This window comes from Lepidochelys olivacea (genome assembly GCF_965140295.1).
Source record: "Lepidochelys olivacea isolate rLepOli2 genome assembly, chromosome: 5".
Classification (NCBI taxonomy): domain Eukaryota; kingdom Metazoa; phylum Chordata; order Testudines; family Cheloniidae; genus Lepidochelys; species Lepidochelys olivacea.
In genome coordinates this window covers 42443061-42462187 of record NC_140415.1, presented here as the reverse complement: position 1 = coordinate 42462187, position 19127 = coordinate 42443061, and the positions used below count along the sequence as shown (strand labels likewise).

The following is a 19127-nucleotide window of genomic DNA, read 5'->3' as shown; positions in this document are numbered from 1 at the left end:
TGACAAGGTCCACCACTTCTATTACCTTTCCTCTGTCTACCTCATTTTTGCTGCTTTTGGAGGGGGCTTGCCTACTGAGTTGCTTAGGATTTCCTCTCCCATTTCCTTGACTGAACTTAAGAGTAGAACTTGTCAGCCAGTGAGATTTCTCTGGGATCTGTGGCCCATTCTAAAGTTTTGTTCTATCTGAATGTCAATCAGCCAGTGAGGAACCCAACTCAGTGAGTCCCCCCTCCATTTACAGGACCGTGATTGCTATATATGGTAACTGGGCTTTCTGCCGTTATAATGAGGTAGTTTGAGGCAGCTGCTTAATGACTAAATGTACATCACAGGTTCACTATTAGGGAGAAGTATTTTCATAAATGAAGTTTTGTAGCCAGTGAGGCTGTGTGGAGCTGCTTTCTACTGCATGAAGGCCCTTAATTAGTAACAGTGAGTTTTATGCAGATTTTCTTTTCAGTTGGTTGTTGAAACAATGTGGTGCCTTGGTGTATAAAAGAACCAAAGAAGAGAAGCTAAGCTACTACACGATACCGCAAATATTTGTCCAGTTTCTATGGAGAGGTCTAAGGTAGATTCACAAAGTATACATCCATAGATCTGCATGCAAGTTAGACTTCCTTTTTTTAAAAGAATCAGGTGTTTATTTTCTTGTATTGTACTCCTGCTAAAGTTAGCAACAATGGAGCCTGTGCATTTACTGTTCCTGCTAAAAGAAAGCAAATTGGGAACGCATGTTTAGCAATTCCTGACTACTGCTGAAGTAGCAGATGAAATAATGTGGGATTTGAAAGTATTTATTGATAATGCTATGCGAAAAGTATTTTACTAAATGTATAAGTTATCTGTTTACAGAATCTCATTACTACTCCTGGGGAGAGTCCATGTCAAAAAATTCAAAATTCTGCACCAAAAAATTCACATTTTTGCAAAATTCTGCATATTTTATTTGTGAAAATAATGTAATATAATCACACTAGTTTCAATTGTTTTGGCAATTAATTTAATCTACAATACAGAAAAAAGTCACAATAACTATTCAACATTTGCTAAATACACATGGAAGTGAAGTTACAAACACTTGGTAATTAATACCCTGCATTCCAGTTATAATCCTGGATTTTCATTTAAATTACTTTACAGAATACCAAACCGCGCGCGTGCAAAAAAAAAAGTAGAATGTCATTTTAAATTGCTCAGAGTTTCACACATGAAAGTCATACAATTTTGCTAATCATTGTCCTGGTCCTGGCTGGGTACTTCGGAAAGTGCATTGTTCTGATTGTCCTGACATTTTGACTGCTTGGTAAATCTTTTGTTTGCCCTCAGTCTTTATATATGGGTAAGTAAAATAAATCCCGAGCTGTAATTTAACCCCATTGTGTCACTTTGGCACAAGAAAAAAGTGAGAAATGCACATAGATCTTTCTAGCTGAGGATTACCTTGCTGTCATTTATAAGGCTCCTTTACATCACTCTAGCACTGCATGCATCTGATGAAGTGAGCTGTAGCTCACGAAAGCTTATGCTCAAATAAATTTGTTAGTCTGTAAGGTGCCACAAGTACTCCTTTTCTTTTTACTGTAAAGCTTGTTACATTTGGAAGTTCCTGATTAAATATTGGTGCAGGTGATTTCACCCTCATCGCCTACCATTGGAAAAAATCTTCAAAATGGCTCCTTGGAAGGAAAACTCTTAGAGTTCCACAACAGAATTCTTACCCTCCAAAATGTTGTGGGTAAAGGACGGTTATTTTCTCCCCCTCATGTAATTAACGTGAGTTCCACCTCTCAGAACCTGTATCTCCGAAGGGATTTGTTGGAAGTCTTTGTACCAGTTCTGGAGTCCCTGTCTTTTCACCTGCCCTCACCAGCTCCCATAAAGTAGTGCTTCAGCTGAGCCTTGCTACTAAGGCAGCTTCTGCCAGTGGCTACCCCTGGGTGTGTCCTCACCACCAAAAGTAGTGATGTTCCAGATCATGGAGGTGGTAACAGGCAAAAATCTAGCTACCATTGCCAGGATTTGACCCATCTCCACAGACAGATCCCTGGACCTTGCAGAAGGCTTTCCATGGACTGTATTTCCTTCCCAAAGTTTCCACTTCATCTCAGATACTATTTGAGAACTCAGGTAGAGTTTTAGAATTTTATGTGTAAGAGAAGTATTGATTTATATCTTAAGTACTCTGTACCATATTGTCAGTTGTCTTTAAGGCAATTTGCGTCTAAAGATATGTAAGCTTTGGAATTTTTAAAATGTTTATGCTCTTGAAAGTGACAGATTGATGTCACTGGATTAGAATCAGTCCAGATTTCCTTACATTGCTCTGTTACTGTGTCTGATCTGCATACTCTCTGGTATTTATGTCTTATTCCTCCTCTGAGGGGAGACTGCCAGATTGTGTAGTGGTTTTGTAATGTACAAACATCCTCACTAGGCACAAGGATGAGATTTTAAACTTTTACCCTTGTGCTCCAAGGAGGATTTGAACTGAGGTGTTGCAGAGATTAAAGTAGAATCTAGTTATACACCACATGACTTAATCCCTGCAACATTTTTTTTTATTTATAAAATAAACACTTGATCGAGTGTTCTTGAAAGTCTATATTTTAATACAGAATAATTTTGTAATTAAGTTACAGTGTGAAAGTAATGCTGTCTGACTTCAAACATCTTGATTACTTGGCAAATTACACTGAAATCACGTAACTGACTTCTTGTCTGAAGACATTCTTCTTTAACCGCCTACTTAAACTTTAGCAGATTAAAAATTAAATGAAATCTTTATTTCCTGTCCATTCTGCTTTGTGTTTTAGATGTATGGCACAAAATATTTGGGGGATTGTGTGCTGAGCCTAGTGACCTGCTAGGCAAGGCTGAGAGCTTCTTAATGAGACTTTGATCCCTAAATCATGATGCACTTTGCATAATCTCTGTGAATCTAAGGGTGAAATGTTTGCTCAGGGGTGGAACGCTGAGGAAGAGTGCTTGGCTGCTGAGTTTGAGCAGCCAGATACTAGGGCTGTCAGAGGAGCCCAGAGGGCAGCAATTGAAATCAAGGAGGCTTTGGGGGAGCACTTTGACAATGAACAGCAGCAACATACATCTTTAGAGTAGCTTCCATGATGCATTCCATGTTTTTTTCCTAGGAGGCTATGTTGACATCTGGGGCCACATATCCCAGTAAGAAAATGATTAAAATGCCTGTTCATGTACTTGTGATTACAATGTGAATTTGTAGAAAACAAAATAAAGATCATTTATCATTATAAAACTTTGCCTTTATTGACCAAGAAATGGCACATTGACACTTACCAAAACACAAATGCTTGCCAGGAAAAGAGGGACTGGGAAAGGGCAGACCCTCACAACTGTGTGTAGATCTAGCTATCATTGTGAAAGTTGTGCGAAGGGGTGGAGTGTTGGGGAAACTGAGGAGTCCCAGACAGTGGAAAAGAATGTGCGGGCGGAATGTGGGCGGGGGGGCTTGTAAAGAACTGTGCATGTGTTGCAGTGGAGGTTGAACCCGGACCTGCTCACTCTGCAACATTATTAAAGACTTGAGCATTTCTGTTTGCTCCTCCATTACTTTTATCATCCGCTCAGTTGCATCCCTAGCAAATGTTTGATTCTCTTTTCTGTCCTGCCTTTCGGCCTCCCAGCACTCCTTTCATTCCCTTTTCTCTGTACTGGAGCACTGCAGTACCTCCCAGAATGTGTTACCTTTGCTGCATCTTGGCCTCTTTCTTATCTGGTGGAGACGGTCAGCAGGGGTGTATGGGGTGTTCCTGAAGGCCACATCTGGTGAAGCACAGGACAATTCACAGAAGCGGGGTTATTAAATTCAAGCACAGTGTTGAAACATTTCACTTATATGCACCTTTTGCAACATACCAATCACTTTCTCGTGACCCTTGCCAGGCACACATCTCTTCCAGCACCCAAAACGTGGTGAGTTTTGTGGGAGGGTCGGGGAGAGTGCTGCACCTGAACAGAAGAAAATACAGTCTTTGCAGGGGTTGCGGTGCCTCTTTACAGGGAAATAACACTCAAATTATCCCACACTTTTCCACAGGCAGGGATCATTCTAGCAGACATCTCATTGCTGAGGGTAAGCAGGGAAACCAGGGTACATCTACCGCACACTTGCGGCTTCCGCCCTGTTCTTTATGCAGCTCACCTACGTGCTGCTTTGGTCCCTGCACAAGTGATTGCTGAATGGCATGGGACAGTGTCCTACAATGGGGGAAGGAACAAAGCTGCACTGCCGTGCAATCTGCGCCAGAGAAGTACCAAGTACCTCCAGGAAACTTTGCTGGAGATCTCTCTGAAGGATTCCCATCATAGCTCAGCGTGCATCAACACCTTGTTCCACAGTACTACACTGGGAAATGTCCAGCTCACAGAAACACAGCCAGCCTCCCACGTTTCTATGCCCTGAACCCACCTCCGCACTACACACGCCACAGCCACTTGCCAGGCGTCTCAACTGCTTCTTGCTTGCCAGAGAGCAACTGCTGGGACTGGCTAGGCACCTCAGGAGTGGAGAAAAGTTCCTGGCTGCCTGCCCCACCGGTTGACTCCGCTGGGAGTGCCACATCCAAGTCCAGCTCCATCTCTTCATCAATAACTTCATCCTCCCGGTTAGGTACTCCTTCTGCCTCCTCCATTCTCTCCGAAGTATCCACGGGGCTCTTGGAGTTGGGATCACCATTGAGGATACTGTCCAGCTCCTTATAGAAATGGCAGGTCTTAGGTGCAGCACTGGAGTGACGGTTTGCCTCCCTTGCCTTATGGTACACCTGCCTCAGCTTCTTTATCTTCGATCTGCACTGCAACGTGCCCCAATCATAGTCCTTTTCAGACAAGTCTTAAGATATCCCAGTTCCTATGGGTCAAGTGCAGCTGGGACTGCACAGACTCCTTTCCCCATATACTGATCAGATCCAACAGCTTTGCTGTGGTCCAGGCAGGAGAGCGTTTGATGCAATAGCCCGCCACCGTCATCTGGAAAGACACGATAAGACCTCCCTGTGCCGAACCAGCAAGCAGGAAATGGAATTTAAAATTCCCAGGGCTTGCAAGGGGGAGGGGCGGACTGTTGTTTACCTGGATTCAGGGCAGCAGAGTTCAAACTGCTGACCAGAGTGGTCAGGATGGGCATTGTGGGACACTTCCTGGAGGCCAAATAAAGCAATTAAAGCATGTGTTGTGTCTACATTGGCTCTTTGTCGATAATAAAGGGAAGGGAAAAGGAAAAAGTATCTCGTAGGGGTGGAAGTATTTTGTCACCAAAACCAGGCATTTTTCCTGACAAGTCGCATCACTGTGTGTACGCATTCACTATTTTGTCGCCAATGTGAACAGACTTGATTGGAATGAGAAATTTTGGTTTAATGTCTTCAATACATATTACACCTTTATGGAGTTTAACAGTCTAGACCAGGGGCGGGCAAACTTTTTGGCCTGAGGGCCACATCGGGTTTCCAGAATTGTATGGAGGGCTGATTAGGGCAGGCTGTGTCTCCTCAAACAGCCAGGTGTGGCCTGGCCTCTGCCTCCCATCCAACTCCCCCGCTTCTCGCCCCCTGACAGCTCCCCGGGACTCCTACCCCATCCACCACTCCCTGTCCCCTGACCACCCCTGGACCCCCCACCCCTCACTGCCCCCCGAGATCCCTGCCCCATCCAACCCTCCTGTTCTCTGCCCTCTGACTGCCGTGACCCCTATCTGCACCTTTGCCCCCTGAGCACCCCCTGCCCTCTATCCAACCCTCCTTGCCCCCAAAGGGGGGCAGCAGAGGGGGGGGCCAGGGGCTAGCCTCCCGGGCCAGGAGCTATGGGGCCGGGCAGGAGAGTCCTGCGGGCTGGATGTGGCCCGCGGGCCATAGTTTGCCCACCTCTGGTCTAGACAAACCTTGAATCAGCTCAGATATCTATTTTCCCCCCTTTGCTGATCATGTGTAACTTTTATTGTTATTCTGAGAAACAGTTTCCAGAATGTCTTTCTCCCTTCCCCAGTAATGAATACAAGTTAAATTGACAGATGATTACATTTGTTTGCCTACCTCTTTTTTCAGAAGATCAACTGGTGTAATGATATATTAGATTTTATTTAGATATGGCATACTGAGTGAAAAGTACCTGAGGATTTGATTTTTAAAAATGACTATTGATGTATCAAACATTGTAGGCCTTATTGTCTTCTATATGGGCAGAAGGGTGAAGAGCCATGAAGATCTTGGCAGGGAGAGCATTGTAGGGGGCACTTCTGTGAAAGCCTTATCACATCCATGGTATTGGATGTAGAGGGAAACCATGGACAGTGGCTTCCTTCCTGGAATTTTAGAAGCAAATACTCAGTCCCTGTCCACATTTTGGATACCCCTTGATGGGTGGCCCCAGAGGAAAGGAATTGTAGGGGATTTCCTGTCTTCGCTTGGCATCACTGTGTGCTTCCAGGTGGCCAGCCACCAGCTGATCTGTGTAAAATGGTGATGGTGTAGTAGGAGTGAATGTGGCATGCCGCTTTCCTCCAGTGTTTTTGGCCAGGTGGATCAGTGCTATATATGGTCCCTTGTTTGTGGATGACATATCTGCTTCTCTTCTGACATTTTCCCAGGTTGAGATCTGCTGCAGATTTCACATCTGTGTCACTGGTTTTCCGCTACTGGACCCGCTAGTGCAGCAGAAATATATATTTCTGCTGCCTTTGGATCTTTTGTGGTCATGCAGGGATCTTAAGAATGGGTGCAAATTGTTTTTCACTGTTAAGTGTTTGATAATAGTATATTTATAATGGGTGATCGGGGAAAAAGCTTTGTGCTGTACAGATTTGTGGCAGTCAAACATTCGTTACTTTTTTGCTTAAAATATTGCAGATCCTTACCACTGGTTTTGTTAAAATACTGTTAATTCTTAGAGTAATCTTGCCAGCTTCCATGCTGCGGAAATTACCAAGAATTGTTTTTATAACTGACTCTGGTTCTAGCAGTTTAGTGGGAATATGTATTTCTCTTAATCTCTAACTGGCAGAAATGCAAATGCAGTTTGTGGTGGTGGTTTTTAAATCTAATTTTCTATTTCAAAAATAGGAGATTCAGGTGTCTGGGGCTTGAAAAAAAACTTTGCTTTGCTGGAGCTTTTGGAACGACTGCAGAATGGCCCTGCTGGCCAATGTGGGACAACAGAAGAAGCTATTGGCCAGTCTGGAGAGGTATTGATTCAAGAATACTTACCTTTGTTTAAAACTGTGAAGAGGAGATAGATAGTTATTTTGTTTTTAGCTTAACAAAAATTAAAACCAAACACTTACCAATTAAAAGTTCCTATGGTTGCAGAATGTATGTATTGTGTATATATACAAATCCTAGATCTCAGCCAGCTAATACACGAATTGCTGTTTAATTATTTGCATTTTTTCAGAATAAAGAAGTACTAAAAACTTGAATAATTCATTTGTGCAGTGATTATGGTCCAATACATATAGATTCAAGTAGAGGCAAAACCAAAATTACCACTTAATTTGCACACTTACGTGCATTGAAAAAAGTCATTAAACTCTTCTGGAGACTGCTCCTCTTTATAAATGTCTTTTAGCTGCAGTATTACAAAAAAAAGAAAAGCTGCAGCACTTCCTAAAAATCTGAAAATGACTTTCTTTCCCAAATTTCATCCTTTTACATTAATTTGGTAACTGCATTAATTAGCTGTTTTGAGTGTTTCCTGATGGCTGCTTATACACTGATGTTATTGCAGTGAGATCATGACTGAGCCAGTACAATATAATCCATCCTAGAAACAATGTATTGTCTTAAAGAGGTGCTCACCCATTGATATCCTGTTTTTGTTTTTTAAAAGAGACATTGGAGAAAAGTCTGGGATCTGACTTTTCATTGTTTTTGAGCATCTTCAGTACCTATTGAATTCAGTTTGAGTTGTGGATACTCAGGACCTCTGAAAATCAGTCTCCTGTGGTTCACTCAAATGGTGAATTTTTAAAATATATTTATTTATTTGTAAAGAAGGGGTTGGTGAGAGAGTGCAGAATTTAAAATCACCCATTTGGAATAAGGTGAACGTTTCTTAGCAATTAATGATTTTAAGGGGAGTGAAATTTTTAGGCTTGGACAAGTTGAAAGTATCTAATCTAATTTATTTTCAATTATTGAAATCCAATATTAACGCATTAAGGTTTTTTTGTTAAAGAGCATCATTCGTTGTGATGAAGATGAAGCTCATGTTGCATCTGTATACTGCACTGTTTGTGCCACTCACTTGTGTGCCGAGTGTTCACAGCTTACCCATTCTACGAAGACATTAGCAAAACATAGGCGTGTACCTCTTGCTGAAAAACCTCATGAGAAGACCCTGTGTTGCCAGCACCAGGTGCATGCCATTGAATTTGTTTGTTTAGAAGAAGATTGTCAGACCAGTCCCCTAATGTGTTGTGTCTGCAAAGAATATGGAAAGCATCAAGGTCATAAGGTACTGTTGTTTTTCTATTACACTCGTGCTGTTGGATCGTTTAAGAAAATAATACTACTTTCCATTCTTAAGCACACAAACTCCCTCCCTCTCTTTCATGCCTGATCTTTAAGCCTTTATCAAGAACGTCCCTGCCTTTTTGTTCCTTTCCTTCACTTCAGGCAACTGCTGTGGTAACAGCACAATAACAAACAAACAAAAAATCATTGTGATCTGTAAAACCACAGTGCTGTTCTTCATCTATTTATAAGGCAGAAAGACTCATTATCTATGCAAGCCACCAGTTTTGATAGTTGTCAGCTGTTCATGATGTAGGGGTTGCAGTGTCACCCAGACAATAGATGGTGGTCCAAACAGTTTTTCCCTTTTTCTCTTTACATTTTATTAAAGATGGGGGGGAAAGACAAATGTGCACATGTAGTTATTTGTGTGATTGCTATATCCCTGTTTCAGTCGCATAACAAAATGAATAATACCTGATTTTTTTTTTTTTTAATTTATCAAAGATTAAGTTTAGTCCAAATTTTTCCTCTTTTTTTCCTTCCCTAATTCTTTTGCATAGTATGGGGGGGAAAACTTATTTTAGCTCGGCTGATGGTGACTGGAAGGGAAACTTAGAGCTGACATTTGGTATGTGTTGCTTTTGATCGTAGCATTCTGTTTTGGAACCAGAAGCAAACCAGATCCGTGCATCCATTTTAGACATGGCACACTGTATAAGAACCTTCACAGAAGAAATCTCAGACTATTCCAGAAAACTAGTTGGAATTGTTCAACAAATTGAAGGAGGAGAACAAATAGTGGAAGATGGAGTTGGAATGGCCCACACAGAACATGTAAGAAATTGTTTTTCTCAAACACAACATAATTTTTTCTGTAGTAACCAAAATCTTTTAAGAGTGTTGTATGAGAATTATACATAAGAGCTCACTCAGAGTCCAGTTCTGCAAGTTACTGAGTAGCCTCAGTTCTGCAAAGTCAGTAGAAATTGAATGTGCTCACACCTGGAAAGACTGAGTCCCAAGAGAGATGCCAGGAGAACTTCTATCACGTTGATTGTCTCCTTGATTTTACTGAAATTAGAGTGGCTTTGGGGAGAGCTATATACACTTCTACCCCGATATAAGCCTCAGGAGCCAAAAAATCTTACCACGTTATAGGTGAAACCGCGTTATATCAAACTTGCTTTGGCCCCCTGCTCCCTGTCCCCTGACTGCCCCTACCCCATCCACACCCCTGACCCCTGACAGGCACTTGCTGACAGCGGCGGGAAGCAGAGCAACGTGGCCCCAGCTGCAGCGCTCCACTTCCCACTGCCGGTGAGCGTGGGGAGGTTGGGGAAAGGACTCGCCTGCGGCGGGAAGCGGAGCGACGCAGCCCCAGCCTGCTCTGCTTTCCTTGCCCCGGCCCCAGCCATGTCACTTGGGTGGGGTGGGCGGGGAGTTGGGGAAAGGTCCCGCACTCACCAGCAGCGGGAAGTGGAGCGCTGTGGCTGGGAGCTGGCGGGCTGGGGCTGGGCTGCTCTGCTTCTGCCGCTGCTGGTGAGTGTGTGGGGGGGTGGGGGATCCCTTCCCGTGAGCGACAGGGCTGGGGCCAGGGCGAGGGAAGCGGAGCAGGCTGCTTCCAGCCCCCCATTAATCATCCGGGCCACTCTGGGCCTGCGGGGCCCCCAAAAGTGTCCCCTCACAACTCCTGCCTCTCAGACCCTGGGGGGGAGAGGCCCTGCTCCTGACTGCCCCTTGACCACCCCCTGAGACCCTCTGCCCCTTATCCAACCCCTCGGCTCCGGCCCAACACCCTTAACACGCTGCTCAGAGCAGCGCGTCGGAGCCAAACACGCTGACGCACTGATCCACCGCAGCGCGCAGCTCCACCCCGCCAGAGCGCTGCTTTACCACGTTCTATCTGAATTCGTGTTATATTGGGTCGTGTTATATTGGGGTAGAGGTGTACTTATACTGCATTGAGGTACTATGGAAAGTAGTTTGTCCATGTGTCCTCATATGCTGTTGTATTTTTTTCAAGTTATTTCTCCCTGTTAGTATTTTTTTCATACACTGTATACATGTAATAAGTAATTGTTTATTGGAATAACCTAGGCAAAGGCCTTAGTGCTGGGAGCCCTCACCAAAACTGTGCCTGTTGAGATCTGAATCTGCCGGTCACTCATTTTGAAGTTAGGAGTTGGAATGTAACACAGCACTAAGTATTATGCTATTTGAATAAAATGATTTTGATTGTTAATTTTCTATCTTTGATTTTATGACTTTACACTGTAGGTCCCAGGTACTGCAGAAAATGCCCGTTCATGCGTCCGAGCCTATTTTTCTGATCTTCATGAAACCCTTTGTCGCCAGGAAGAAATGGCACTTAGTGTGGTTGACGCACATGTGCGGGAGAAATTGATTTGGCTTAGACAACAACAAGAAGACATGACTATCCTGTTGTCACAGGTTTCAACTGCTTGTCTTCACTGTGAAAAGACTTTGCAGCAGGTAGGTGATTAAGTGAGCTGTAACATGGAGCAAGTGCATAGTTGGATCTGTAAATGAAGCTTAGGTTATAAACTGCTAAATTGGACAATGCTGTGCTTTTAAATTTTCTTTATCATGTTAGAAACACGCTATTATAAAGTGAGATTGAAAACATTATAGTAATTATTTGTGGTGTGAATATGGAGACACAGGTGTATAGCTCAGGCTAAAAATATAGGTTTTACAGGGGAAAGGTTTTAAAATTGCTGTTACTAATGAATACTTTATTGGAAATAAAGTCGGGTAGAAAAATGTTTGCTTGGAATTAAGTGGTTCTTTGGAATTTTGCAACCCAAACATTGCAGCATTGTGCTGAGTATGAGAAGTAAGTTACTATACTAAAGGTAAAACTGACCAGTCTGTTTTCATTGTCCAAGATGAGTAAAGAGCAAAAAGTAAATTAAAAAAACATATTTCGTAAAAAGTCAACTTTATTTTTAAATTTTTTTCAGTTTTATCTATTTAATAAGCTGTTGTTGTAAGACAGCTTTTTATTTTTTTAACATGATTTTAAATTGCTTTTGTCTCTTTTTAAGTCATTGGGAACTAACTCTGGTCAAATTTCACCTTAAATACTGACATTCTACTTACCTAAATTTCCCAGTTTTAACACCTGGGTACAGTTTTTCACAGTTATGTAGTGTTGCTGTATGCTATTTAACCAGTTGTCATATTCCAAGCCTGAGGAAGCTACATTTCTGTGAATGGTATAGATATTGTTCTTTCACATCACTGGGGGAATGAGGGTGAGAGAGATGTGTTTTCTTTGTTTTTTTTTTTTGTTTGTTTTCCAAAGCTCTTTGAGCTCTATTAGGATTAGATTTGCAGTATAAAAGTGGAAAATGTATCATTTCTTAAATGCATTTTTTGTAAATGTAAACTTTGTTCTATGAGATTATTCAAAATAAAAAAGAAAACCGTTTTATTGCAATACATAATTATCTGCCCTTTTTTTTTCCATTAAATGATTTATTAGTAGAAAGAGTGCTTCTGCCTTTTGTCTGTTTTAGGATGACTGCAGAGTAGTGTTGGCTAAACAGGAGATTACAAGGCTACTAGAAACATTACAAAAACAGCAGCAGCAATTTACAGAACTTGCAGATCATATACAGCTGGATGCTAGCATTCCTGTCACTTTTACAAAGGTATAGTCTTCAAAACCCTTTTCATATGTCTTCAAGATTCTAGTGAAAATAGAACTATCTGCTTTCTGAAATTCAAAATGTGTATTAAAGGAAAACTGCAGTGATTTATCACCAGACTTTTCATAGATGCTGCAAATGCATTTGTTGTGTAAAAATATATCTTTTAAAAATTTTTTTGGGTGCGACTGACTCTGATTCCAGAATACGGAGGCTGCTATCTTGCACTATGACACAAGATACTTACTCTCTGTTGAACCAGATGGGGGGGGGGAAAAGTCAGTTTGAGTGGTGTTTCTTTGTCAATTTGCATTTAGAGTATGTTTGCTACATAGATATCTCTGTTTTTTTACCTGAACTGTTATATTTTTCATTATTTTTAAATTTTATTTTAATGATCAAGATAGCTGTCAGGAGTTCTAAAAAACCAAGAGATACTCTCCGGAAAGCAGCCTTTCCCCCCCATTTGCTCTCTCCCCCGCACCTCTCCCCCCCGCCTCCTAAAATTGGGAGTGGTTTTGGACAAACACCAAGCCTGGTGGATGCTGGTTATTTGATTTCTTATTTGCCTATTAAAAATACAAAAAAAAAATTCCATTACATATTTCCATTTACAGCATTCAAACTGGTGTATTTCTTCCATTGATCCTAATCGTGAATTTGTTCCTCTCATAACTTAGCATTTGGTACCAACTTGGCAGTCTTCATATTCTGAGTAGGTTTTACTGCTTAGTTTCAATGTGTATCTCAAAATAATATGAAGTTGTTTCTGAAAGAAGGTTGAGATGATTGTGAAATTTTGGTAATACACTGGAGTTTCCTCTAAATGATTTATTTCCTAATCCTATAATTAAAGAATTTTTAAATGGGCTTTGAATCACAGTTGAACAAAAAGACAAGAAGTTTGAGAAAAGTGAAGGATGATGTTTTGTTTGTGTTGTATATTAGGCTGCATCCATATCTCTTCATTGTTAATGGAGGAAGGAGACACTGTTATTTTGGGTGACTTGCTGCTGTTTTCATTATGAAGCAGCAAGAACAATGCCAATGAAGTGCTTTCCTGAAGGGGCTTCAGTCTGGAGACTGTCTCAGTTGTACTGTATGTTATTACTAGGGTTACTATCAAAATCTGTATGGTAGAACCTGAGAGTTATAAACACCTCGGGAAAAGAGGTTGTTCATAACTCTGAAATGTTCGTAACTCTGAACAAATTGTTATGGTTGTTCTTTCCAAAGTTTACAACTGAATATTGACTTAATATAGCTTTGAAACTTTACTATGCAGAAGAAAAATGCTGCTTTTAACCACCTTAATTTAAATGAAACAAGCACAGAAAGTTTCCTTAACTTGTCTAATCTTTTTTAACCTTTCCCTTTTTATTTTTTAGTAGTTTACATTTAACACAGTACTGTACTGTATTTGTTTTTCTTTTCTTTTCTTTCCCTTTCTTGGTCTCTGCTGCTGCCTGATTGCATACTTCTGGTTACAAATGAGGGTGTGGTTGACCAGTCAGTTCGTAACTCTGTACTTCAGTATTGCTTTTAATTTACTATTAGTAGATACCTCATGACTTGGAATCTTTACTACTTTGTGCAAGATATTCATGTGAACTTGCATGAAAGAGTCAAGAAGACAATAGTGTGTATTTTCAGGAATATTCCTAGTATTTCTGCACCAAGGTCAGGGATTCAGAAGTGGATTCTATAGCACAGCTTTTCTCACTGATTACTAATGAGCAAGGTTTAAGATTTTTGTCATGGTTATTTTTAGTAAAAGTCATGGACAGGTTGTGGGCAATAAACAAAAATTAATGGGAGCCCTGACCTGTCTGTGACTTTACTCAAAATAATGGAGGAGAGAGGGCTGGAGGGGGAGGGGAAGGAAGGAAGGAATGACACCTGGATCCCCATGGTGGGGACTGACAGCCTTAGTCAGGCCCAGGCCCTGCGGCAGGGGCACACAGCAGTGGCTCCGGCTCTGGCCTCAGGTGAAGCCACGGAGGGCAGGCCCACAGCTCTGGCCACAGCAGTGGGGGATGGAGAGGGGTGCATAGCCCCAGCTCCACCCCTGCCTCTGACAGCTGAAGCCAAAGTCACAGAGATCCAGTAAAGTCAGAGAATCTGTGACCTCTGTGACTAAATCTTATCCTTACTGATGAGTTAATGCCCCTCACCTGTAGAATTTGGAAGCTTTTAGTGTAGTTGTCGGAAGCTCCAGGACAAAACCTAGCCGCTCAGCTCAGGCCACCAGGTTTTTCTGCCTCTGGTGGTGGAACAGATTGGCAGGTCAGTTTCTCCTGACCATTTTGTTATATAATTTTCAATTTTTCATTGGCAGTGAGTTAAAATATATCCCCCCCCTTCCCTCCCCCCCGCAGATCAGGTATTTGGCAGCATGGTGGTTTCAGCCACCCAGATCTGCTGCTGCAGTGCCTCCTCTCTGAGACTCCTCTGTCCCCACTCAGGTATGGCAGAGCTGTCTCACAAATACCAGGTACATTAAAGTGGTGTTCCCATTGTGAGGCAGCATTTACACACTTTAGAGGGTGAATTATGCTCTGTCTGTCCCCAGCCAGCCAACCCTCTTGCTGCCATGGCATGGTGCTCAGAGTAAGACCCGCATGTTGGGTCCAGCCCTGCCATGAGGAACCATAATTCCAACACAGAATAGTCTGATCAGGAGCTTCTGAGCACTTGGGGAGATACCACCATAAGGACACCAGCCAGCCAGCTCAGGAGGGTATGTCTCTCAACAGACCTGGGCTGGAGGGGGGAGCCACAGAAAGAATCCAAACTCTTTGAGGTCATGGAATGGCATACTTGATACAGCACAGAATGCAGTGTCGTTCTCCAGTCATATCTGAGTGTCCCTTAGATTATTGCTGAAAACCAACCCAGTTTTTTTTAAGTGGCAACCCAGTTTTTAATCTAGACCTTGCATACTCACTATGGAAGCAATCTTTGCAGGATGGGGAAGCATATTTGGAGGACAAAATTTGAGTATACATCCTTTTAGTTCACTTTGACACCCCATCAGTGTTGTATCTAAAGTTAAACAAAACAAACAAATAAAAAGCACCCCACAAACATGGTTGTATGGGATAGGACCAGAGGCCCATCTAGTCCAATACGCTGTCTGAGAGCAACCAATACCATTTGCTTCAGAAGAGGGTACAAGTAAGTACTGTGACAGGGTCGGGCCAGATGGCTATAGGATAGTAATAGAAGGCAGATATATTAGCTCCAGGCTAAATAGGTCCCTTTTCCCTGGGTAAGGTAACAGGAAAGGTTCCAGAACAATCAGGAACCTTCTGGAGACAATTAAGACAGGCTGATTAGAACACCTGCAGCCAATCAATTAAGGCAGGCTAATCAGGGCATCTGGGTTTTAAAAAGGAGCTCACTTCAGTTTGTGGTGCGTGTGTGAACAGCTGGGAGCAAGAGGCACTAGGAGCTGAGAGTGAGAACGCAGACTGTTGGAGGACTGAGGTGTACAAGCATTATCAGACACCAGGAGGAAGGTCCTATGGTGAGGATAAAGAAGGTGTTGGGAGGAGGACATGGGGAAGTAGCCCAGGGAGTTGTAGCTGTCACACAGCTGTTCCAGGAGGCACTCTAAACAGCTGCATTCCACAGGGCCCTGGGCTGGAACCTGGAGTAGAGGGCGGGCCTGGATTCCCCCCAAATCTCCCAACTCCTGGTCAGACACAGGAGGAGTCGACCTGGACTGTGGGTTCAGAAAAATGGCCAAGCTGAGGGCTGCCGTGACGCTCCAAGGCGAGCAAATCTGCCAATAAGCACAAGAGCCACCAAGGTAGAGCAGGAACTTTGTCACAGTACATAGGAGGCAATTATGCTGCTCAGAATGGAAGTATCCGGCTACCTTCTCTTCGAGGTTGGTCTGTGACTAAGACAAGAGTCTTTTTATCTCATCCAAAAGTAAGAGCAACCAGATGTCAGAGCTTCCCCATGGCAATGGAAAAATGCCCTGGGCAGAGAAGAATCGGTTACCTTTCAAGACAGTAAAGGTAAAGGGCTCAGAAAAGAGGGAGAGGAAAAGTTGAAGTCCTCCTAGTTTTCCACTGACCTCGAAGCAAAAATGGACTTGCTAGATAGCCAAGGAACTCACACTGCACCTTCAGAAAAGACCAGATATATTTGAAGCAAGAATTTTTTTAATCCAGACCAGTTATATTTTGGTGTATAGGCGGAACTCAACCAGGAAACTTCATTCCTTGATATCAAATTTATGTTTGTGGTGTCAGTGGAAACAGACACTTTAGGGAAGGAACTGCCTCTTTGTACAGAGCTGAGCACAGGGGAGCCCTGCCCTCTAGATGCTACCATAATACAAATATAATAATAGTTACGAAGTAATGATGGATATTAGCTACATTAGCATTTCTATATTGGATTCCTGTACAACCAAGCACCATAGAAATGAGAGCTCAGGGACTCATGGCGTTCTGCAGGGAGCCACAGCCAAGATGAAAATTCTGATGTCATCAGAATTAATCAGAATGAGAGATTATATTAGTCTGTGGCTGGCCTTCCTACTTGCCATTAGTGCCAAAAGGCAGGTTTTGGAATTAGTTCCCCTATCTGTACAAGAACCACATTTTTGGTGTTGTGAGGGAAAAGGTCATTCTTATAGCTCCAGAAACCTTTCTGTTTAAGGCACATTCTTCTTTCCACAGTTCCTGGCAAATGGTTCCCCTATCATTTACTGAGTGAGGTTCCATGGCGTAGACAGAAGGTCAGACTAAATGAGCATTATGGTTCATTCTGGGTTTAAAATCTATTAATCTATAAATTAAAATGGCACTTTACAAATAGTGAGACGTTGCATGGCACAGAGATCCTGAAGTTTCCTATAAAGACAGTGAAGATGGATCTTTTAGCGTGTTTTCAGTGTTTTTATATTTTTTTTTCACCAGGACAACAGGGTACATATTGGACCAAAAATGGAGATTCGAGTTGTGACCCTAGGATTAGACGGAGCTGGCAAAACAACTATTTTGTTTAAGTTAAAGCAGGATGAGTTCATGCAACCTATTCCAACAATAGGTATGTAACTGAGTGATTTAAAAATTTGACGGATTCATTATTAGGAATAAGAGTATAAAAAGTGAACTTTTCTCTTTTAGGTTTTAATGTTGAAACTGTAGAATATAAAAATCTGAAGTTTACTATTTGGGATGTAGGAGGGAAGCACAAGTTGAGGCCTTTGTGGAAGCATTATTACCTCAATACACAAGGTAGGATTGCTAAAATATTTAGACTGTTTGTTTGGTTTTGTAGTTTGTGCATTCATTAGTGCCAGAAGAATATGACTAGAAATCATTTAACCATAGAAAATTGACATAAAATAAGTAATTCTGTGTAAGGTGAAGTATGGGTGCTAGATTCATGGCCTAAGAAAATATTTTGGACCAGTAGATCTTTGTCGCTGGATAAGTTGCATTCTTCATAAATTCATCAGCTCCATAGTTCATGGAGCCATAACAAAAATTAGAACCTCTAAAACCTAGCTGGTTTTAGCTGACAGCGGACAAAAATGCAGCATTCGAGAAGTTCACATGGTGACAAGTAGCACTTCACATTTATAAACGTTGGATAACATTTGAAATTAAAATATCAACTCTACAAAGTGACATAACTTCTGACCCAGTATTGGAGCACAGTGTCCAGTCCTAGTTACATTAATACAGATAAAAACAAGTGTATCAGAACAGCTTTGCTGTCCGCATGGTAAAACATTCTTCTGAATGTTACTGGCATGAAAGTGCCTACTATACTTTTGGGCACTGAATTATGGGGGTGTCATAAGTGCTCTAAGTTTGTTTTCCATTTAAAGTGGGGTTGAGATTCCTGAATCTTTCAAGGATAACAAACTTCTAGGTACATTCTTCAGAGCCTTCTTTGCAAAATTCTGAGACATTTTAAATCAGGTCTTCTTTTAAAAAAATCATTTTCAGAGATTAACATCATCTCACAAGTCAGAATGTAGAGCTCACCAACATAGGGTCTTTTCTCCTATGAGAGTAGAAGAGGGGCAGGGCTAGGTTGAGAATTGAAAATACCAACAGTTAATTTGCTTCTTTACTATAACTGTTTTATTTTTCCACTGTAAAAGCTGGGAAGCACTGAAATTTACACAGAGAATTTCTGTTCTCCAGTTCTGCCTCCTTAGCTCATTAATCTTCCGTCTACAACCCCCAGGAGTTCCTAATAGTAAATGACTCTATGCCAACCCCTCATCCATGCCATCTTACTGCCTCTTTGGCATGTAAAATCCTCCCTTAAGTGTACATACTTTAACTCAGGGTTTGGCTACACTTGCAAGGTTGAGTGCATTAAAGCAACCCGTCCACATTGGCAAGGCACTTAGAGCACCAGGACTCTGCAGCTGGAGCACTCCTGGTAATCCACCTCCACGAGAAGCATAACTCTTGCCGCGCCTCGTCTGAAACGCCCCAGCGGCAGTGTGAACGAGGTGTTGCATTACTGCGATCGGCCTCCAGAAACGTCCCATAATCCCCTTAAGTCAAGTGGACACTCTTGTCATTGTTTTGGAATTGGCTGTAGGAATGCGGATATGCCCTTTTAAAACTCCGTTTCTGACATCCGGCGTACTTATCTGCTCTGGGACAAAGCAACCATTAGTGTGGAATGTTGCTTCCTGTGCGTGAGAGAGAGAGGCCGGGGGAGGGGGGGTCTGAACTTACAAGAGAGCATGCTGACATGCTCTCAGTCCCCCCAAAACCCACTCTCTCTCCCCCACATATACCCAACACACTCCCTGTCACACTCCATTCCCCCCACCATTTGAAAAGCACGTTGCAGCCACTTGCATGCTGGGATAGGTACCACAATGCACTGCTCTCTGTGGCATTGCAAGAGCTGCTAATGTGGCCACGCCAGTGCACTTGAAGCTGACAGTGTGAACACACTGCAGCGC

The 19127-nt window shown here is 42.3% G+C and overlaps 1 protein-coding gene across 2 annotated transcripts in view; it reads left to right on the top strand.

Annotated features, from left to right (window-relative positions):
• The window catches only part of TRIM23 (tripartite motif containing 23), a 32194-nt gene that overhangs the window by 8592 nt on the left and 4475 nt on the right, over positions 1-19127 (top strand). For both annotated transcript variants that reach the window (XM_084628847.1, XM_084628846.1), the window contains exons 3-9: positions 7098-7219; positions 8212-8490; positions 9144-9326; positions 10770-10985; positions 12035-12169; positions 17104-17233; positions 17314-17424. In XM_084628847.1, coding sequence (XP_084484973.1) covers positions 7098-7219; positions 8212-8490; positions 9144-9326; positions 10770-10985; positions 12035-12169; positions 17104-17233; positions 17314-17424 — 1176 coding nt within the window. The remainder of the gene's footprint in view (positions 1-7097; positions 7220-8211; positions 8491-9143; positions 9327-10769; positions 10986-12034; positions 12170-17103; positions 17234-17313; positions 17425-19127) is intronic.